The sequence below is a fragment of the Microtus pennsylvanicus genome, chromosome 11 (assembly GCF_037038515.1).
Source record: "Microtus pennsylvanicus isolate mMicPen1 chromosome 11, mMicPen1.hap1, whole genome shotgun sequence".
NCBI classification, from domain to species: domain Eukaryota; kingdom Metazoa; phylum Chordata; class Mammalia; order Rodentia; family Cricetidae; genus Microtus; species Microtus pennsylvanicus.
The window spans coordinates 67,379,802-67,403,218 of record NC_134589.1 but is presented as its reverse complement, the minus strand read 5'-3'; the positions used below and the strand labels follow the sequence as shown (position 1 = coordinate 67,403,218).

The 23,417-nt window shown below is 44.8% G+C and overlaps 1 protein-coding gene and 1 non-coding gene across 6 annotated transcripts in view; both read right to left on the bottom strand.

Moving 5' to 3' along the window:
- Slc22a4 (solute carrier family 22 member 4) overlaps window positions 1-14,684 on the bottom strand; it is a 57,266-nt gene extending 42,582 nt beyond the window's left edge. For 2 of the 5 annotated variants that reach the window (XM_075992622.1, XM_075992624.1), the window contains exon 1: window positions 13,618-14,664. In XM_075992622.1, the coding sequence (XP_075848737.1) occupies window positions 13,618-14,010 (393 nt within the window). In that variant the 5' untranslated portion in view covers window positions 14,011-14,664. Of the gene's footprint in view, window positions 1-13,617 lie in introns of all 5 variants that reach the window. The other 3 variants (XM_075992621.1, XM_075992623.1, XM_075992625.1) reach the window with 3 other exon arrangements.
- Window positions 3,590-3,696, bottom strand: LOC142832013 (U6 spliceosomal RNA). Its single transcript, XR_012907112.1, has one exon. It is a non-coding gene; the product is annotated as a U6 spliceosomal RNA (small nuclear RNA).
- Window positions 14,685-23,417: the final 8,733 nt, after the last annotated feature.

Below are 23,417 nucleotides of genomic sequence, written 5' to 3'. Positions count from 1 at the left end.
CAAATTGGAAAGGAAGAAGTCAAACTTTTATTATTTGCAGATGATATGATAGTATACATAAGAGACCCCAAAAATTCTATTAGGGAACTCCTATAGCTGATAAACACCTTCAGCAATGTGGCCGAATACAAGATTAATTAAATCAGCAGCCTCCTATATACAAATGATAAATGGGTTGAGAAAAAAGTCAGGGAAACAACACCCTTTACAATAGCCAGAAATAATATAAAATATCTTGGGATAACTCTAACCAAACAAGTAAAAGACCTGCATGACAAGAACTTTAAGTCTTTGAAGAAAGAAATTGAAGAAGATATTAGAAGATGGAAAGATCTCCCATGCTCATGGATCAGTAGGATTAACATAGTAAAAATGGCTATCTTAGCAAAAGTAATCTACAGATTCAGGCAAATCCCCACCAAAATCGCAGCACAATTCTTTACAGACCTCAAAAGAACAATCCTGAACTTCATGTGAAAAAACAAAACAAAGCAAAACACCCCAGGATAGCTAAAACAGTCCTGTACAATAAAGGAACTTCTGGAGGTCTCACCATCCATGTAATACAGACCGCATGATACTGGTATATAAACAAACAGGTGGATCAATAAAATTGAATTGAAGACCCTGATGTAAATCCACATACAAATTTATTTATTTTAGTTTTGTGAGACAGGGTTTCTCTGTGTAAAAGACCTAGCTGTTCTGGAACTAGCTCTTGTAGACCAGGCTGGCCTTGAACTCCCAGAGATCCACACACCTCTGCCTCCCGAGTGCTGGGATTAAAGGTGTGTGCCACCACTGCCTGGCAATCCACCTACTTATAAACACCTGATATCTGACAAAGAAGCCAAAATTATATTAGGGAAAAGAATAAGCATCTTTAACAAATGATGCTGGTCTAACTGGATAGCAGCACGTAGAAGAATGCAAATAGATTCATATCTATTGCCCTGCACAAAACTCAAGTCCAAGTGGATCAAAGATCTCAGTGTAAATCCAATTACACTGAACTTGATAGAAGAAAAAATGGGAAGTAGCCTTCAATACTTTGGCACAGGAAACCACTTCCTAAATATGACAATAGCACAGACACTGAGATCAATAATTAATAAAAGTAGCCTAGGCAGTTTGGATGCTCACCTTACTAGACCTGGATTGAGGTGGGCGGTCCTTGGGCTTCCCACAGATCAGGGAACCCTGATTGCTCTTTGAGCAGATGAGGGAGGGGGACTTGATTGGGGGAGGGGGAGGGAAATCGGAGGCGGTGGCGGGGAGGAGGCAGAAATCCTTAATAAATAAGTAAATTAAAAAAAAATAATTAATAAAAGTGACCTCCTGAAATTGAAAAGCTTCTTTAAGGCAAAGGACACGGTCAACAAGACAAAACAACAGCCTACAGAATGGGAAAAGATCTTTAGCAACCCCACATCAGACAGAAGGCTGATCTCCATAATATATAAAGAACTCAATAAATTAGACATAAAGGTATCAAATAATCCAATTAAAAATGGGATACAGATTTAAACAGAGAATTCTCAACAGAAGAATCTCAAATGGCTGAGAAACATGTAAAGAATTGTTCAATATCCTTAGCTACCAGGGAAGTGCAAATTAAAATGACTCTGAGATACCATCTTACACCTGTCAGAATGGCTAAGATTAAAAAAGTACTGGGGACAGTGTATGTTGGAGAGGATGTGAAGTAAGGGGAACATTCTCCACTGCTTGTGGAAGTACAAACTTGCACACCTACTTTAGAAATAAGTATGGTGGTTTCTCGAAAATTGGAAATCAATATACCTCAAGACCCAGCTATACCAATATTGGGCATATATCCAAGGATGCTCAATCATACCAAAAGAACACTTGCTCAACTATGTTCATAGCAGCATTATTTCCCATGCAGGAATGCCTTGCCCAGCCTTGATGTAGGGGAACGAGCTTGGTCCTGTCTTAATGTGATATGACATGCTTTGTTGACTCCCATGGGAGGTCTGCTCCTTTTTGAACAGAGGAGGAGTGGATGGGGAGATAGACAGGAGGTGGGGGAAGGGAATGGGAAGAAAGGAGGGAGGGGAAACTGTGTGGTTGGTATGAAAAATAAATGAAAAATTTAATAATTAATTTTTAAAAAAATGAAATAATGAGGGCTGGAGAGATGGTTCAGTGGTTAAGAGCACTGGCTGCTCTTCCAGAGGACCCAGGTTCTATTCCCAGCACTGACATGACAGCTCACAACTGTCATGAGCTCTAGGCCATCAGACACCCTCACACAGAAACACATGCAGGCCAAACACCAATGCACATAAAATAAAAAGTTTAAATATGTAATAATGTAAAAAGTAAACATCTGGGGATTTACTATTCAACTCATTTATTTAAAATTGAAGAAGCAGGGGCTGGCAAGATGGCTTGTCAAGCCTGGTAACCGGAGACTGACCCCTGTTACTCGCAGAGTGGAAGGGGAGAACTGACTCCCGCAAGTTATCTTCTGAAGCCTACATGCTGCCGCACACATGCACACACGTACTAAATAAACCAAGAATCACAAATAAAATTTAAACATTGAAGAAGCAGAAGTCTGGGTGACTTCTCTTCTTTATTTTTACAAGAATATGTCACTTCCCGGTGGACTAACGTTCATATTTTGCCCATGTTTACCACTGAGCTGGGTCACCTCTAGTTAGACACTGGGTGGAGTCATTCTGAGGTTTGCTCTGACCTCAGAAAGGATGCTCTCAGCTGCTTTTTGCTTTTTTCAATGTTTTTTTTTCTGGTGATGAGGTGACCTGTGGATTAGCTGGTTGCTCTATTAGAGATACCTTTGAGTTACCACAACATCCCTGCTGTTTTCTGGAGCAATCCTAGGCTTCTTCTCCCGTGTACAGACAGTTTCAGTGATCTTTAGGCCACTTGTATCCTAGGTGAAACCGTAAGAGCAGCGGGCAGGGAAAGTGGCCTGTTCCTCTCAGGGTGGCACCTCTTCATGAGGAAGTTGCTGACTGTGGGCAAGCCCTTTGTGTGGTTTTGGCTTCTCTCTCTCTCTCCCCATCAATTTTCTTGGCTTTCTTCTCTTGCATGGAACCTGTGACCCAGAAATAAGCAGGGGAAAAAGCAATCAAGGCCCTGGGGTTCTGGACCTCATGGCTGGTGGACAGAGCTGCCACTGTTTGCAGGGGATGGGTGGAGAAAGGATGGCAGTCTCTTGACTTCCTGACTGCATCCACCAGGTTTTAGCTGCTGTAACCCAGAGCTTAGGGAATGCAGGGATGAGGTGGGGCCGGGCTTGGTGGCCTTTCTGGATGAAACACTGTGAGTCACGGGGAACAAGAATCCTGTTTTCTTGACTGTATCCATCTCTGTGTGCCAGGGTGTGGGGGAGAAGGCGGGTTGTCACGCTAGCTTTGTTTTGGAGAGAGAGTTTGTAACAAGTCTGTTTCATCAGGAAGCAGACACTGCTGTTTGGGAAGTCTCAGAATCTTTTCATTTACTTGCTGGTTTGTAAATTTTTTTTGAAATGGAGAAATAACTATTCTCCAAAATAACCAAGTGATTTTCCCTTTATGAAAGCTGGTTTGTCTTCTCATTTCCTATGCAACACTTCATGGATTTGCGTGTCATCCTTGTGTAGAGGCCACACCAATCTTCTCTGTATCTTCCCGATTTTAGTAAATGTGCTGCCGAAGTAAGCATGTCATTTTATTATTAAATTCTAAGAGTTCTTTTCACATTCTGGATATAAGTCCTTTAACGCATATGTTCTGACATAAAAGTTTGCCTTATTTTTCAGAGAGCAAGAGAGAAGATGATCTCAGAGGTCAGAAGAGAGCATCAGGTCTCTGGACCGAAAACTGATGTGGATTCTGGGAACCAAACTCAGGTCCTCTGTAGGCGCAGTATTTCCTTTTAATGATCGGCCATCCCCCCACCCGCCTTTGTCACATATATGATTTGCAAATATTTGGCTTCAAGTTTTTTGTTTTGTTTTGGTCCTCTTAGCTATTTGCTTATTATAGTTTTTTTTTCCTTTCTTCTTCCTTGGTTTTTAGAGACAGCATTTCTCAGTGTAGCCCTGGCCATCCTGGAACTCGCTTTGTAGACAGACCAGGGTGGTCTTGAACTCACAGAGATCCACCTGCCTCTGCCTCCCAAGTGCTGGGATTAAAGGCGTACACCACCACTGCTCAGTTCATATGTTTATTTTATTTTATTTTATTTTCGAGACAGGGTTTCTCTGTAGCTTCGGAGCCTGTCCTGGAACTAGCTCTTGTAGACTAAGCTGGCCTCAAACTCACAAAGTTCCGCCTGTCTCTGCCTCCCGAGTGCTGGGATTAAAGGCGTGCGCCACCACCGCCTGGCGATATATGTTTCTTTATAAACAATGGAAGACAAGCAACTGCTAAAACTAATAATGATCTCCGTGTCTTCCTTCCTTTGGATTGGGTTACAGAAAGAGCTACCAAAGGTGGAGAGGTGTCAGCGAGGAGTTCTGTGGTTACCCAAGGCTGGGGAAGTAGCTCAGTGTGAGAACACTCACTTAGGGTGCAAGAGGTCTGGGGTTCTACCAAGGACACCACCAAAACAAAAACTGGCTGTAACAGTGTCACACGATCTACAAAGTTAAATTTTATCCAGAAAGTTCTGCGCAAGAGTGAGGAGCAGGCTGTGAGCTGTGGCCAGAAGAGCTGACTTGCGGCAAAAGATCCATTTCATAGTTCTGGTTAACTTATCATCAAATCTACATGTGCAGACTTATCAATCATATGCAGGCTTTTGTTTTCTTCTCCAAGGCAAGCTCTTATGTAGCCCACGCTGGCCTCCAGCTAGCCATGCAGCAGGGCTCCTTGAACCCCTGGCAATCCTGCCTCTGCCCGCCAGATGCTGGCATTACAGGTGTGGCTAACACACCCAGTTTACGCAACATCGGGAATCAAACCCAGCTACACCCCAGCCTCCTAAGTCGGCTTCTGTTTAATCCTTTCTGTAAATTGCAATATTGCTATAGACAAGGTGGACATAAGTTAAGAATTTTTCTCTTTGGGGTCCAAAAATGTAAAGAAAGCCATTCTTTTACTGACTCGGGTTTAACTTCTGGGTTAGAGCAATGGCCAAGGAGCATGGGGCTCTGCTAATAGCCGTTAGTTGAAAGTTTGAGAAACAAGGTGGAGTTGGAAAAGAGGCCCTAGGGGACCTGAATCTGCCCCTGTATTTAGGGACAGGATCTATCATGGCCTTCCCAGGCCCTACTCTGGGACTATGAACAAATAGACTGAATCTGTACCAGCCTGCTCAGGGACCCCCCCCCCCCCCCTCAAGGAGTCAGGATGAGTTTGGCTCCAGGCACTGCGCTTTATTTAGTTATTTCATTTTGAGAAAGGATTTCTTTGTGTAACCCAGGCTGTCCTCAAATTTGGAATCCTCCTGCTTCTGCATCCTGAGTTCCGGGATTGCAGGCGTGGGCTGCCTGCCACATCTGTCCGGCCCTCTTGCAAACACTGAGCAGGAGTTGCTACCCTCGGATACCCATACTTCTTATAAGAGTACAGTGGGTTGGGAACTTGCGGTGTAATAGCAGTAAACCCCATCCTTTCTCCACCCCTCCCCCAATTCCCTCCACACTGGCTAGGTCACACATAGAGATTTTTGTCTTTTGGTGGTGGTGGTGGGGAATTGGAGATATGTGTCAGGTACCAACACAGCCCTTCCACATAAGAAAATAACCAGCAACAGGAAGGAACAGTAGTGCTGCCCGAGACCCCTTGCCAGGCCCCTCCTGACTAGCTTGCCTGATTGCTGTCACCATGTCACCTTGAACTCTGTCTATGGGTTCTGCTACCCACTGGGAGGGATGGACAAAGTCTGTTTATCCCAAGGCTTGGCAGTGGGTGAAATAGCCTGAGAACAAAGGTGCGTTCTGGCATCCTAGAGCCAGTTGTCAGAGGAACACAGCTCCACGGTGACAGAGCAGCCAGTAGACAAGGAAATACACACAAGTCAGGGGCAGTCCCCGAGTCTTCCTCTGTTTACTGGCAAAAGCCTGATTTCTGAAGGCTGACAGGAAATAAAGTCTCCCTGGAGCTGGCAGGAACGCTGGCTTTGAAACCATGAGAGCAAATCTGAGTGCTGAGGGATTTAGTTAATACTCAAGCCACCTCGACAGACAATCTGCCAATTTGGTGTCTTGGGGCCCATTGTTTTAATTTAATGACTCCAGGGAGGGCACGAGTGTCTCATCCTGGCAGCCAGCAGTATCCTAGAGTATCCTATAACCATCCTGGCAGGAATAAAGGTAATCTAAAGAGACACCTGTACTCTCCTCTCTGCAATAATGGACCTGAAGAAATTGTAATTTTCCTTAGGAGCTCTTGGGAGAAGGAAAATTCTGGGAAGCTGGTGCCAGCCAGAGGGCCTGTTTGCTTTCTGGAAAGAAAATCTCACACAGTCTGGCAGGGTGTCAGCTCACTTTGCCAGAGAGATTGGAGTCCAGATGGTGATGATGGGCGGGACCACACCTTGACCAGGATTCCTTAGCTGAGCAGAATTCTTGTCCTCCATTTAAACCTGAGCCTCATGTCAGGACCCAGTGATGGACTTCTGAGCTGTCACAGGCTCTGACCTGTACAACTCCAGTAGCTGGAGTAGAACAAAGCAAACTGCCCATTACTTCCTTGGCCAGGCCTGCCTAGACCCCAGAGGAAATAGTCTGTATTAAATTCAGTTGCAAGATGAAGTCTGCTGGAGTGGCCAGCCCCATACTGGCTTAGTCAGTGCCCCTGTTTCCTTCCCATCCTCTGAAGCTCTCTATGAACTTGTAACGGGGCCCTATGTTCCTCTGAAAACTTGGCCCACCTTGGGGCTATGAATGAAACCAGTGTCCTGACCCCAGGAAGGGTGGCACAAGGCTGGTGCCTCCTGGGACGCAGGCCCTCTGTGCAGGTTCTATACGAGGGAGTCACACTTCCAGCTACCACATCCCCGGACCCCCAGGGACATAGCCAGCTGCAGAAGAGGGCAAAGGCAGCTAGGGTGGGCGGCAGCTCCACGTTAGGCTACTGAAGGGTCTTGGAGCAGGTTGGCCCTCAGGACACAGGACTCCCTTGAGGCCTGAAGCCCAGAGCCTAGGTGAATCTGGGTCTGGTTCACATAGGCACTTCTAGTTTGTGGACTAAGGCCAAGAAGACAAGCAAAAGCCAGCTCATGCCCAGTGCCCCACCCTTGCCTGTCTCTCTGCTCCTTCAGCCTCAAGGCAGGAGACATCTGAGTTTACTCAGGTACAGCTACTGGAGAACTAAATCATGACCCTAGAGATAAAGGTAGGACCACTATGGCAGAAAATCGTCCACTATCACGCAGGTTGTTTAAAAGGGTGCTCAGGGTCCCTTCGTCCCCAACAGAAGCTCCCTATCTCAAGTCCCACACATCTTTGCCTCTGTTCCTGCACAGACACCACCCTGTGGATAATTTAGCTACTAGATAGGATAGACACTCCCTTCCCTGGGGTGATCACAGAAACTTCCAGCCCAGAGTCCAGAGTCCCTCACCTTGTATTCTTATTCTTTTTCCTTAAAGGGAATAATGACTTGGTTCAAGGCCATACAGCTTAATATTCTGACATATTAATCTTAATATTAAGGACAGTCATAGGCATAACTGATTAAATGAAATAAACAGATGTGAGCCCACACATACATGAGTAAATATACACAGAAACAAATGCCTGTGGAGGGGAAGCATTTATTTCTAGAACCATCTCAGATTGCTGCTAGGCAAAGACTACCGAACTAGTCACCTTGGTCAAAGTTTGGAGATCTGTGCTAAACTCAGGGGGTAAAATTCGTATTATCTCCAACTATCTCCCCTCAAATGTTTATTAACTATGAAAGGGAAAACAGTAACAGTGATAGCAGAAAAATCCAGCAGACACCAACTTAACCAAATGAACAATATTCATATTGCTAGCAATTAAGACCCTGTCAGCATTATATACCTGGCTTGACGCTGGGAAAACATAACACTTCAGCTGCATTCTTACCCCAAACTGCATAGGTAGGAAAATTATACAAACCCAAGTTGAGGGGCATTCATTAAAACAACACAGAAGACACATCATGGTCCCAAAAGATCAGGAAAGGCAGAAAAACTGTCTCTCACTGGAGACCAGGATGTGACAGCAAAGTGCGGTGGGACGATGGACCAGATCAGAACACAGACATGCGACGCTAGTGGTACTTTGACCAATGTTAATTTCCCGGCTTAAATAAATGCATTATGGGTAATTTAAATTGATAGTGCCAGATCTGGGTGTGGTGACACAGTTGGCCATCCCAGCATGGGGGTGGGAGGCAGAGTCAAGAGGAGCCCTATCTGGATGATACAGTGAGTCTGAGCTACAGAGCGAAACCCTGTCTGAGAAAAACAATAAAGAAATTGCTAAGGTCAGAGGAAGCTAGCTGTATGTGTAAGCTAGCTGTATGTGTAAGCTAGCTGTATGTGTAAATGGTCTGTACTAATTTAATAACTTTTCTTTGAATCATAAGTTATTTCAAAATAAGGATAAGAAATTTGATTCTTAGCAGCTACAGAGACTGAATGGCTTGTACCACACACACAGCCCCTAAGGGAGGAAATGACTTGTATGTGGAAGCCCACAGAGACAGGTGTACACAAGGAAGCCACAGTCCAGACACCAGATTCCCATCTCCTGACAACTATGAAAGGCACTTCTCTGGACTCCTGGCTGACCCTGTCCTCCTGGGGAGGGGCGCAGGGACAGTCGGATGGACTTTTCATTCTGGAGAATAGCAGGGTGTGGAGGATGAGGCAGAGGCACATTCTTAGGACAGTCCTTCTATTCTTGTCACAGGCTGTAGGGACCTGTCAGGAGCCCTGGGCTCAGCCTTACAGGGTGAGGTCATTTCGCTCACTGTCACTGCTAAGTCAGTACGGGCTCTAGCACATCTTTTGTTCTCAGAGTCCTGGCACTGCATCTGTGGGGACAGGGGTTCAACTCTCATCCAACAAACGTCATCACCTTTTCTACCTGCCACAACCCAAGCCTTGGGGAAAGTTCCCCAAATACCCACAATGCCCAGGCAGAGATGAAGGTAACCAGGGTCTGTCCTTAGTGCTGTTCACTACTCAACCTGTGACACCATTTTTCTGTCACAAATGATATGGCCCACACAAGGCCACTGCTCTGGAGGTGGACATTGCTCATCTACTCTTTGAGAAATTGTACAGAGGGCGGGGGAGATGGCTTAGTGGGCAAGAGCACTGGCTACATAGGCATGAGGCTCTGAAAGAAGACTCTAGCGTCTATGATAAAAAAAAAATTCTGGAGCTGGGCTGTAGTGGTGCACATCTTTAATCCCAGCATGCAGCAGGCAGAGGTAGGCAGATCTCTCTGTGGGTTCGAGGCCAGACTGATCTACAAGAGCTAGTTCCAGGACAGCTAGGACTGTTACACAGAGAAACCCTGCCTTGAAAAACAAACAAACAACAACAACAACAATGCTGGAAATGCCCTCGGAGCACATTAAGCAACAGTTATCTCATATTCCACCCTCCCCTTTCTTTCTGCCTCCTCTCTCTTTTTGTTGTGTGATGGTTTTACTCTTTTGGCTTTTTGAGGGGCCTACCACTCAGCTCCCAAATAAATCACACAGAGGCTTATCAGTTGTGAATGCCTGGCCTTAGCGTGGTTTGTTTCTTGCCAGCTTTTCTTATCTTAAATTATCCACTACCTTTTGCCTCGGGCTTTTATCTTTCTCTATTTCTGTATACCTTACTTTACTTCTCTCTCCATGGCTTGCTGTGTAGTTTGGTGTCCTGATGTCCTCCTCTCCTTCTCCTTCTTCTCTTGCCCCGTTTCTAGTTTCTCCTTTGATTTATCCTGTCTGCCAGCCCTGCCTGTCCTTGCTCCTACCTCGCTCCTGGCCACTCATCTCTTTATTAGGACCATCGTGTGTTTTAGACAGGCAGAGTAACACAGCTTCAGAGTTAAACAAATGCAGCGTAAACAAAAGTCACACACCTGACAATAATATGCCCCAACATCTCTATCTCCCTCCCCTCTCATGTTTTGAGTCAGAGTCTCACTATATATCCCAGGCTGACCTTGATCTTCCTCCTCCCCTTCTCAGTGCTATTCCAGGGGTATGATGTCATGTCTGTGCTTTACCCAAGTCTTGTAAGTGAAGTGATGTATTTGTGGGACTAGCCTGTTTCAGCAAGCATGATGTTTTCACCAGCCATTCATAGAGCCTGTGCCCACTACTTGCCTTCTCTTAGAGTGAGATCAAACTCTGTTGCTCAGATAAACTTTGAGCAGTTGATGGAGATCAGGGTGCATTCATCTCTGGGCTAGTGAGAACAATGCAGCTATGAACACGGATGGGTGGGTAATTTGTAACATGTATTCATTGTGAATGTGCACATGGGAGAGTGCCGGTGTGAGCTGGAGTTACAGGTGCTCCTAAGCCACCTGACTTGGATGCTGGCATCTGAACTGCCGTCCTCCGCAAGAGCACATGCTGCTAACAGATAAGTCTCTCCCAGCCTAACAGATAAGTCTTAGAGACCCTGGTTTCAATTCTTTTGGTATTTACCTAAAGTGGAAAGGGTTGTTTGTATGGTAATTCTATACTACTACTACTACTACTACTACTACTACTACTACTACTACCACCACCACCACCACCACCACCATTCTTTGACACAGGGTCATTGTATTACAGGCTGCTCTGAGACTCATCATGTAACCAAGGATGACTCTGGGCTTCTGCTTCCATTTCCTGCCTCTGGGATTATAGTCATGCGCCACCACACCCAGTTTCTTCTATTTTTACTTTTTTGAAGGACACTCTTCTCACGGCAGCTGTGTCATTGCACCTTCTCCTGAGGTTTGGGTTTTGTTTTGTTTGGAAACAGGGTTTCACGCTGTGTCCTAGATTGGCTTGGAACTCATAGCCATCCTTCTGCTTCGGCTGCTTGGGTGCTGGGACGTAGGCTAGATCTTAAGTATCTCTTGAAAGGTATTTATTGAAGACTTGGCTCCCAGCTTAAAGCTGCTGTGGGTTGGGTTGGGGTTTCTTGAAGGGGCGAGGCCCGCTGGAAGGAAGCTAGGCCTTTGGAAGAAGATTTGGGAGCCCTGGTCTCTTCCTCCTTCTCCCTCCTATGTGTCTTCTCCACAAGGACAGCTGCTTCACTCTAGTGCACCCGTGTTACCAGTATGCTCTGCCTCACCATGGATCCTCAGAGTGACAGGAGGCAATGATCACAGCCCTGGACTTTGTCTCTTTATAAACTGCTTATGTCAGGGGCTTGCAGTGGTAACTGGGACTGAGTGACATATTCTCACGGGTAATACACGGGGGTTCCATCTTCCCCACATTCTCCTCAATACTTGTTTTGTTTCTGTTTCGATTAATTGCCACCCAGACTCTGAATTACTGCCCCCTCTGGAGAGACCCACCCCACCCCACTCACTCTGGTTCTTGCTTCCTCTCCTTCTCTTTCCAGCTACCAGCGCCCTTTGCCTTTTGACTCCCACCATCCAAAAAAGCAAGCGAGGGAGAGAAAGGCCACCGAGTAAAGCAGGTCATGTGTGCACACATGAGTACGTGAGGAAGGAGTTACTAGGAGTGCCCAAAGGCCCCCGGGGACAGCACGGTGGCACACCTACGGACTGGAAAGCTGGTAGTTACTCACCCCCCCATCACAAGCCTTAGGCAAACAAAACCCTCCAGAAGGACAGCAGCCAGGTTAAGTGGATGTCCATGAAGGCTGCAGCCAGTGAGTCTAACCTCCAACTCTAATGCAGGGAATAATTCCAGAACTAAAGGATGAGCTGTTCTCAGTTTTAGATGCCCTGGGGCCAGGCACAGCAAAGCCACCCAAGGACCAGACACAGGCAGGGTGCTAGCGTGATTGGGGGGTGGGGGCGCAGGCTCACCCACTCTCCATGAGCCCTGCATCCTCCACAGCTGCCACCCTTGACTGAGTATTCTCTTGCAGGAGTGACTTCCACAGCCTTCCCCCAGTCTTGCTTTCCATAGCAGTTAGATTGGACTCTACGAGCACAGATAGGGCTGGGAGAGGTGGTATATAGCTCCAATTCTCTGTATCTAGGAGGCAGAGGATCACTGTGAGTTCAAAGTCAGTCTGGGCTGTGCAGTGAGTTACACACTAGACAAGCTTACACTTGTGACCTTGTCTCAAAAGAAAATAAAAACATAGACCATAGGCTTGCTATTTCCAAAAATATAGTCAGTTCTTCAGAATACGCGCAAGCTGGCCCTAGAGGCAGCTCTAGCCTCTAAACCTCTCCTGAACTCCACCTACCCAATCTACAGGGCGCCTGTTCCCAGGACCGGCCATGCTCTTTGCTAAACAGGGCCATCCCTTGTCTCCAGATTTGCCTCATATTCTATGACTCCTTCCTGCTGTATCTCCAGATCTAGATATTCCATGAAGTTTATTTACCCAAAGTCACACATAAAAACAAGCCAAGATTTGAATTTTGGCTTCTGACATCCAACACTAAGTAGGGTTGACGTTAACTCTCAACACAGCTGATATGGCCCCCGACAGGCATCTCAGGTCTGCAGCCAGGACCCACACCCTAGCTGTCTGCACCCTGGGGCCAGACACATGTTTTTGATGACTGCTACACGGTCCTGAGGGAAAGAGATAAAGAAGTAGGCGAGGCTGCTGTGAGCTGTCGCCCCCTCCCTTGGGAAGAACATAGTTTTTGTTGTGTTGCTGTTACTTTTACACCCCCCCACCCCCTTGGGAGAAAGCTAGAACAGAGGCAGCTTTGGGAGGTGGGAAAGCCGGAAATCAGTCCTTGGGGAAGCTCTTTCCAGAAAGAGTGTGTGTGTTGACCTGCTATTATCAAGATACACAATACATGTTTCCAATAACACAATATGTTAAGAGGCAAGAGCTTGTGAGTAATCTGTGCAGTAGAAAACAGGGAAAGGGAACAGGTTCACATCCAGACTCTGGTGACCTAGGGAACCCTTTCCCAGACTACATAGAGGTAGGTGGTCCCAGCTGGAGCCTCTGCCCACCAGCTGACACTTCCTACGGGAGTATGGGTCCCTCCATGAGTGTCCAAAGGCCAGCTTCTGCTTTTGACTCTTTGCTTCCAGCCAGCGTCAAGGGACAGCAGCCTCCTTTTGGAGAAACTGGGGCCTCAACACAGAGGCCCTTCTCTGTCGCAAGTTCCTTGGTGTGTGTGCATACTTGTGCTCAAGAGACCACCACATTCCTTCTCTCCTCTGTGGCCAGGAAGGATCTCTGACTGTGTATCAAGACGGAATGGGGTTTGGCCTGCCCAGGGAAGCATTGACGCTCTTGAGAAACTATCTGTTGTGAAACTCAGAAAGGAAAAGGCAGTTGGTGACAACACTCTTTTCCATCCCTTCCATGCTACACAGAAATCATCAGCTCTGAGCCTGTGCTGAAAATGAACTTATAATTCCACTGTGCCTGGGAGGTTTGAGACTGAGTGTGACATTAACCCAGGCACTACCAGGGACTGCTAGGGGGCACTGATGCAATGGAATGTCCATTCCTACTGTCTGTCTCCAGCAAAGCTCTGTCACCTACCTCGGTCACGATGGTAGACAAAAAGACGTCATTGCTGTACTCCCAGCCATCCAGGCAGCTCTCCTGCTCCAGCTGCCCCAAGTCCACATCCAGTCCTGGTTCCAGCCCCAGCGCAGAGAAGTTGGCGATGGTAGCCAGTCGGTAGCGGCGGCAGCTCTGAGGCACCTGTCGTCCGTCCTTCGTCTCCAACGGGATGCTGTGGTTGCGCCACGAGCTGCTCAGGTTCACGGTGTCAGGCACAAGGCAACGGTGCTCCGGTGACCCTGCCAGGAACAAGACTGACATCCCATTGAAGCCATTGGGGATAATGCTGGCGCTGAGGAGGAAGAAGATGAGGCGCTGGAAGGGGCCCCAGTCTCCTAGGAAGGCGGTCACCTCGTCGTAATCCCGCATGCTCCCAACCTTTCCTTCACAATTTGCAGGAGAGGGTAAAAGAGGATCGGAAGATTGAGGCTCCCGGCTGGGGCCTTTCCGGTGTGGCTGAATGCAAACGGGCTGCAGGTGCTGCAAAATCTCCCCAGGACCTGGCGCGGAGCTGGGGAAAGCCGAGTTCTCGGGACCACACCCCCTGTGCGGGCCAGGCACCTAGAGGCTAGTGCATTTACCGAGAGGGGCGGTACTCCCGGGTCGGCTCCGCCTCCAGCTGGGTTCCACTCAGGGCCTCCAGCTAGAATCTGCTGTGCAACGTGCCTGCAGCAAGACCGGAGCTCCGATTTTCTCAGCCCCACGTGGGAGGGTGAGCAACAGGGAGGGGCCGCGTCCGGAGAGCAAGGTCTCTAAGGGATTGACCCTGGCTTCAATGTCCGCGTCGTGCCAGGCCTACCCCGGGGGTGGTGTCCGTTGTTCCACCGTGCCAGTTTGGAGTCTGAGCTCTGGCTGGCGGACGCGACACTTATTCAAATCCGTGCTCTCAGGAGACCTCTGTGGGTGACAGGAATGCCACCTCTTCACACACACCAGCGTGGGAGTTCGCTTCTGTGCCTTGGCGTGGCTCTAGCTCAGCACGGGACTGCGAGGGGCTGGAGAAGTGTCCTTGGAACAGCAGGATCCTCACCTTGAAAAGAAGCAACTGTGGCCAGGGACTCGCCAAGTCAAGTCGTGCTGAGTCAGAGACACGCCCTGGACTAAAAGGGCCGGGTCACAGGCCTCCGAGTTGTCCCTGTGTCCTCTTGAAGATTCCCTGAGGCCTCTATAGGAGACACCAGAGGGACACAGGCCCACTAGGGAGCAACAGGGCTCTGGTGTTTGTCCTTTGGCACTTTCCATGCACCCAGGGTTCTTTATTGCGGCAGGGTGCCAAAGCCTTTTGGACAGAAAAACCTTCTATTGCAGAAAGGCCAGTTCCCTGTCCAGGAATCAAAGGTGTAAGGAAGAGAACGAGGACAAACTAGTGAGATTTGGCTCTCAGATCTGGCAGGGTGGCCAAAGGAGGGCCAAGACAGCCTTTTCCTCTCTCTGCTCAGTATCCACATCTAAGGCCCTGGGAACACCTTGTCCTAGCCCAGGCTGGAACCTGTGACCTGGGATCCATGGGGCTGGTGATATGACAGACTGAGGAGCACATCACTTTGCACAAACCGCTTGCTTCTCCAGACTATCTCCGAGAGACTGAAGGGGACTTCTGTTTGTTCTTGTTTTTGGCAGCCTCCAGTCTGACCCCTACTGTTAGGCTGACTTCCCACCACTTGGAAATACAGTTTTCTTTCCTGTCGTTTAAGACCATGCTGCCTAATGTGCCAGAACGACCCTGGTTTATGCCTTCTATTTTTATTTTGCTTGTTTGTTTGAGACAGGGTCTCTGTATGTAGCCATGACTGTCCTAGAACTCCCTATGTAGACCAGGCTGGCCTCAACTCAGAGATCTGCCTGCCTCTGCCTCCCAAGTGCTGGGATTAAAGATGTATGCCTCTATGTCTGTCTTCCACCTCAAACTACTAAAAAACACAACCAGAGACAAGAACTTATATGAAGCAGTTTACTTTTGACTAATAATCTGTTGGGAAATGTTGTTTTAAGCTGTGTGACTTTTGTTTATGCTGCATTTGTTTAACTCTGTGAAGATGTGATTCTGTGCCTGTCTAAAACACCTGACGGTCCAATAAAGAGTTGAACAGCTAATAGTGAGGTAGGAGCAAGGATAGGCAGGGTTGGCCGGCAGAGAGTATAAATAGGAGAAAGGAGGCAAGGGGGAGCAATGAAGAACAAGGGGAGGAGGATTTCAGGGGCCAGCTACCCAACCAGCCATGGAGTAGGATATACAGAAGTTAAAAAGGGAGGGGGGGAAGCCCAGAGGCAAAAGGTAGCCAGGATAATTTAAGTTAAAAGCTGGGAAGAAGCAAGCCAAGTTATGGCAGGGCATTTATTAGTAATAATTAAGCCTCCATATGTTTTATTTGGGAGCTGGGTGGTGGGCCTGCCAAAAAAGCCAAAAGAGCAAAAAAAAAAAAAACCACCAAAATATTAAATGTTAGTTAACTAACATTAAAATACCAATACTATTAGAACATTAACATGTACCCCAATGCCTGGTTGGTGCAATGTGAGGCATCAGACATTGGCCAGGGCTTTGTGGGTGCTGGGCAAGCACTCCACCAATCAAGTAGACACAGATCTTGCTAAGATGTCCAGGCAGCTATTAAACTCCTCTGGGGCTGAGGGATCTTCTCACTTCAGCCTTGTGCCCAGCTCAAATAGTTATAAGTCTATAATAGATCTCTTTCTCATTCATTTCTGTTGTGGTGGTACAATACCCCAACAGGAAGCAACTTAGGAGAGAAAGGGGTTTATTTCGGCTTACAACTTCAGGTTGAAGTCTCTCATTGTGGAGAAGTCAAGGCAGAAACTTCTAACAACTAGTCATAGCCACAGCCAAGAACCCAGAGAAATGAATGCATGCTCACGTGTGCTCAGCTCGATGTTCCCACTCTTACATGGTTCAAGATACCCTGCCTCGGGAATGGTGGTGCCCACACTGGGGTGGGTCTTCCCACATACATTAATTTAAGATAATCTCTTACTGGCATGCTCACAGTTCAACCCAACTGTAGACAATCCCTTACTGAGACTTTCTTCCCAAGCAATTCTAGGTTATGTCAAATTGACAAAGTTAACCATCACAAGATCTTAGCCAGAGAAAGAACTGGAATAAAGTGCAGACAGATTTTTTTTTGGGCTGCCAGTTCACAAAAAGACAAAACAAAAATGATACAGAGACTTATTGTTAATTATAAAAGCTCAGTCTATAGCTTAGGCTTGCCCCACGAGCTCTTATAACCTAAATTAACCCATTTCTATTCATCTACATGTTGCCACATAACTCATGGCTTTTACCTCTCCTGCATGTTTTATTCCCTCTTTGTCGGGCTGGCAACTCCACCTTTCTTCTTCCCAGAGCTCTCTCTGTCCAGAAATCCCTGCTATACTTTCTACCTAGCTATTGGCCATTTAGTTTTTTTTAAATTAAATCAATCACAGTAACAAACTTTACATGGAGTAACCAAATAGCTTGCAACAATAAAGTCCCCACATTGCAGGAGGTATGAAGGTTCTTGTACTCACAGGTAAGTACTAGGGGAACCAGGAATGTTGCTAGTTAAGCACAGGGTTGTTTCTTCAAAGGGAGGGATGCACAGCCTGTTATCTGCCCAGAAGGCTTGGGATGGACATAGTTAATAGCCTGATGATCTTTGCACCAGATCCTTCCCAGTCCCTTATCATGAACTTGACTATCTACACAACCTATCTTTATGGACAATGTCACATGTACTTTACAAAGAATTTTGATACAGTTGTGTCTTAAGCTTTATTGTGCACATAGATTGAGTTAATTAACACTAGGGAAATTTTCACTGAATTGTGCTGTGCTTAAATACTCCAACACTTGCTACTTAGTCATGTTGAACCAAACTACCTCCTTGTCTTCCATGGATTGTTAAACTGCTGGCTGAATGATCAAAGAGACCCCCTACACACATTATCAACAGTATTAGGAAGCAGTTGGAAATATGTTTACTGCGTCTAGAGATAAGACTACTATATATAGATCTTCCTTTCGGGGCCACCAGCTTACAAAAAATGGCATGGAGTCTTATCAGTTATGAAAATCAACCTTAGCTTAAGCTTGTTTCTAACTCTTGTACCTTAAATTAACCCATTACTATTAATTTACTTTCTGTCTTGTGGCTTTATTACCTTATCTCCTTACTGTCTATTCTGCTTGCTCTGTGTCTCCTGGTGTCTACCTTCTTCTCCCCAGCATTCTCTCTGTCCAGAAATCCTGCCTAGCCATTGGCTGTTTGTTGTAGAAGGCCACTTGTTTGTTCCCCGCTGCTCAGCCCCAAAATAACCACAAGAAGCTGTATTAATTAAATTACTGCTTGGCCCATTAGCGCTAGCTTCTTATTGGCTTACTCTTACATCTTTATTTAACCCATTTCTATTAATCTGTATATCACCACATGACTGTGACTTACCGGCAAGGTTCTGGCATGTCTATTCCCAGTGGCAGCTACATGACATTTCCTCTACTCCACCTTCTTTCTCCCAGCATTCAGTTTAGTTTTCCTTGTCTAGCTCTACACTACCCTATCATAGGCCAAGGCAGATTTCTTTATTAACCAATGGTATTCACAGCATATAGAGGGGAATCCCACATCACCTCACCTTTTCTGTTAAAAAAAAAGGGAGGTTTTAACTTAAACACAGGAAAATTACATATAACAAAACAAGCAAGATAAGCAAAAATTACAGTTACAATATTTATATCTACTTTATCTTTTATCATAACTAAGGAAAACTATAATTATAAGTATCTATTATTCAACTCCATCAAAGACTCCAGAAGGATATATTACCTAAGTAAGCAGAAAGTACATTGTAAGGAACTTCCAAAACTCTAGAATTGACAGAGACATCACTGCCTGGACAGTCACCCAAAGTTCTTCTGTACCATTGGAGCATCCATCTTCAGCATACAGGCCTATAGTATCCAGCAGACTTTTCCATGAAGCAAGAGATTTCAAAGACAGTTCCACCTACATTGGCAGTTTGTCAGTCACTTTCTTCTGTGTCCTGCAGAATGTCTGGCAGACTCTTTCATGAAGCAGGAACTTTAGGCAAGTACAGAGGTCATTTTTGTGTGTGTCCTGCATGTCCAGTTCATACAGCATAACATCAAACAGTCCAGGCAAGAGCAGTTTCTTACCCAAATGGCTAATCAATGCCATAAGGAGCCTCTTTGATGCCCATCATCCTCTTGAAGTGGATTGGTGCTGCCAGGAGCAGATGTGTCTCATTGTCATGAAAAGTCCTAACTTCTTAAAACATTTTGAATGCTATATTCTGAAGGCCTTTGAAAGATTTGAGGAATACCTACCTAACTTAAATATATCTCTATATATCTAGAAAACCTAAGTAACATGACTGCAAGCTTGACTATTATAGATGATTATCTATTAACCTATATTTCTTAATTATAGATTATATTTTTAATGAACTACACAATCACAATACCTTAATCAAGAGCAGAAATATACATATAACAATACTGACTTAAAATTTGTATCAACAGACCAAGATCCATACCAATGCAAAGTATTCATTTCTATGCATTTTCCCCTTTAAATGTAAGCAAACATTAATAAACAATCATTTTGAGAATTTGGGTGTAGTTCTCTCCAAACTGCTTCCTGCTTTTTGTTGGGTGAAGTAATTTTTGGGGGGTGTTCATGGTGACCCTTTTGGGGGGGGTCTTGGTCCATCAAACCGCATTAGTCTGGAAAAAATTCATAGGTTCCTATCATCTTTGGAAAAAAAGTAGAACCTCTTTTCCAAAGCAACAAATCCTTAGACCCAAATTTTAAAGTCAAGATACCTTTATGTTGGTTTATCTTAGCAGCCCGTAAAATGAAATGTCTCTCTGTACTTAGCTCATTCACAGTCAAAAATGCAAATAAAACACAATATTATACATAATCCAGACTCTCTGTGTATAATCCATCTTTACAATGCTTATTTTTCTTACTCTATTACTTTTTCTACAAGTTTATATTATCTTTACTCCTTTAATCTATTACTGTCTGTACTCTGTCTTTTTAAAGACTTGGTTTTATTTTTTTAATGATTTCCTTCTTTTTATAACTCTCTATACTCTTTTCATCTCTCTCCCAAGCCTACATACATTTATCCAACACTGTGACCCATTTAGAGATCTTTTTATGTCTGAATCTGTTCTATTGCATATCTGTAATTCTTTTCTGACCAGGACAGCTTCTTAAGTGGTGGCATTGCTAGGACAAACACAGCCCTGCCTGATTGCTCCACCCAGTCCAACACGGCAGAAGTCTATTCATTGCCTCTGAGACCACTGTGTTGGAGCCATGCTCATCAGTTTAACATTGAGAAGAAGTGTGCAGCACATAAACACTTTTTCTCTGAATAAAAGCTAAATCTGCCATGCAGTGCAATGCATAGCCTGGAAATATCTTTGTGTGTGGTGGCGGGAATCAGCCATGCTCTCCTGCCTGTGTACTCCTAGTACACCTGATCCTGCTGCCTGCTCAGGCTGGGGGGGGGGGTGTGTGCTCTGAACTACAGACATGGTCTCAGCTACTTTTCTCCTAACCCCAAGTAAGCATACAAGCACATGGGCCCACAAACCCCATCCAAGTGCTCCACAGTAGGACTTCCTGAAAGAGTCAGAGTCATTTGACCCAGGAAGCTGCCATTTCAAAACCGCAAGTTTTTTATTTTTATTTTCGCTACTACCAAATGAGGAAGACCTCTCTTAAAGGAATCATGCCTCTGCTTGCTTCTAGAGCCCACCCAAGAAAATGCCGCTACCAAACACTGTTTAACACTGTTCTTTTGTGTCTAGGATTTATTTTTAAACTTTCTTGGGTTTTACATGGATATAGTCAACCACGTTGGGCACCAATTTGTTGTTTTGAAACCACTGTTCAGCTTTTTATTAAACCAATCAGAGTGATACATCTTCACAGTGTACAAAATGATTATCCCACATTTCCCCCTTTCTGTGTAAATAAAAAGGAAAGGTTTTCACTCTAACATAGTAAAACTATATACAATAAGAACATTATCAAGTATTATCTAATTAGAAAGGGAAGATATTAACTTTAACAAATGAAACTATATATAATAAAAATAATTACATTCACAATGTCCAGTCCATTTGTATTTGGCAAATTAAGAAAAAATACACCTTTATCTCATTTATCTTGATGAATCTGGTTTCATACCTAATTACTTTTCTATCAAGACTAAGGAAAATAGTTACTAAAACTATCTAGTCTTCAACCCTTTCAAAGACCCGAGAAGGATATAATATTATCTGAGTAAACAGGAAGTACAGAATGAGCAACTTTAAAACTAGGAGAAATGACAAATAGCTCACTGCCTGGAGAGTCACCCAAGATTCCTCTGTAATGTTGGGGCATCCATCTTTGGTCTATGGGCCTAGAATATTTCACAGACTTTTTCTGTAAAGCAGGTATTCTTGAACAACTGTCCAACCCTGTCTTGACAAAGTTTGACAATCACTTTCTTTTTTATCTTGTTTGTTCAATTTGAACAGCATACTCTCAGCAGTTGAGGCGAGTTTCTTTGCCTAGTGGCTAAATTTTGCCACAAAGAAAACAGATGCTATATGAAAGTTTTTTGATGTCCATCATCTTCTCTGAAGTAGAATGGTGCTGCCAGGAACAGGCATGTTTCATTGTCATGAGAAGCCTTATAATATTAAACAGTTTAGATACCATATTCTATATGTCTTTGAAGTGTTTGAAGACCATCTAATATTTAAACTAGATCTCTGTTTGACCTTGAAAACACACCTAGCATGACTATAAGTTTGATTGTTTTGTTTGTTTGTTTGTTTGTTTTTTGTTTTTTGAGACAGGGGTTCTCTGTAGCTTTGGTGGGTGCCTGTCCCGGAACTAGCTCTTGTAGACCAGGCTGGCCTCGAACTCCCAGAGATCCGCCTGCCTCTGCCTCCCGAGTGCTGGAGTTAAAGGCATGCACCATCACCGCCCGGCTATAAATTTGATTGTTATAGATGACGGACTACTAGCCTGTATTTCTTTAATATCCTATATAGCTTTTAAACACTAAAACTTTATAAAACTTTTAAAATTAGCTGCATAGGAACAATACCTTAAACAAAAGTAGAAAAAATATACAGCCTAACAAAAATAACTTTAAATTTGTATCAATATACAGAAATCAATACCAATGTAAAATATTTGAACTAGTGGTTGTTTAGCAGTAGACTCAACAATCCACCCTTTTATCTCATCATTTCTATATATAATTTATAATATAAAAATATATATTAAAACTTTATAATTTACAATTTTATTTATTTATATAATTTCATAATTTTAATAATGTAATTAACACATATTTATCTCATTATTTCTATACATAATTTATAATATAGAAAGATATATATATATAAAATGTAGAAATGATAGAATTGAAGAGTGAATTGTTGAGTCTACTTTTAAACAACCACTAGTCTCAAATATTTTACATTGGTATGGATTTTTGTGAGCCAGTAGCCCAAAGAAAAGCCCAACTACAGTATACAGTTTTAAAACTTCTTGGAAGGAAAACACTGCTTATATGGGCCAAGTGGTAGGAAACTTGTGCCACACTTGGACAAACCATGATCTCTCTCTTGCTCAGGGCTTCGTTCAAGACTAGGAGCCAACACTGGTTGTAGATATGAGGGATGGGATAATGTGAAGGGCAAAATTGTTCTGGAGTGAGAGGATAGCACACAGGGAGATGCAGGGGTAGGCAGGCCAGACAATCGCACATAAACAGGCAAGAAGCAGGCCTAACAGGCCAGAATGATTGCACGCAAGAAGGCAAAGTGGTCCTGGTGGTTTACCAAGGATGGGATTTAGGTCAAAATTTCAACCTAACCTTTTGAAGAATTATTTCATTTTATTTGTGTGTGTGGCTGCATCTATGTGCGCATGTGTATGGGTACCTGGGGAGACCAGAAAAGGCACTGGATCCCCTGAAACTGGAGTTATATCCAAGTATAAGCCTCCTGACATGGATTCTGGGAACCGAACTTTGGTCCTCTGCAAGAGCCAGCCCTCCCCATAGCCTTTCCATTGACTCTGCCTAGGGTACCTGACTGATTTCCATTAAGCTCTCCCCACCTTGCCGTAGTTTGAATCTTAAACATTTCCCACACACTATGTGTCCCTTGGGTAGCAGTATTGAAAGATGGTGGGACCTTTAAGGGATGAACCTTACAGGAGAACCTTAGGTGATTTATTGGAGGTGTGCTCTCAAAAGGACCCCCCCCCCGCTTCTTTCGCTCATTTGCTTCATGTAAATGTATTTGCTCTGTCACACACCCAAGGAATGAGGTTCTCCTCTGCTACAGGTCCCGACAATAGGCCAACCAACGTGGACTGAATCCTGCAAACGAGGAGCCTGGATAACCCTTTATCTTTGCAGATCATCTCAGATGTTTTGCTATAGTAACGGAAAGCTATCTGGCACATTCTCCATCCCCTAGACTTCACAATTGCATTAGGACAGCTCAGAAACTTTCTTACTGAGACTCGTTTATCACGGAGTTCTCATAAGATCCCCAATCCTTCCTAGTTGAAGCTAATTAGTTACTTTATGCCACTGTGACCAAATTCCTCTCTGAAGTAGCTTAAGAGAGGTCTGTTTTCACCAGAAAGTGGTGGTGCATGCCTGTAAGAGGCAGGTGGATCTCTGAATTCAAAGTCAGCCTAGTCTACAGAGTAAGTTCC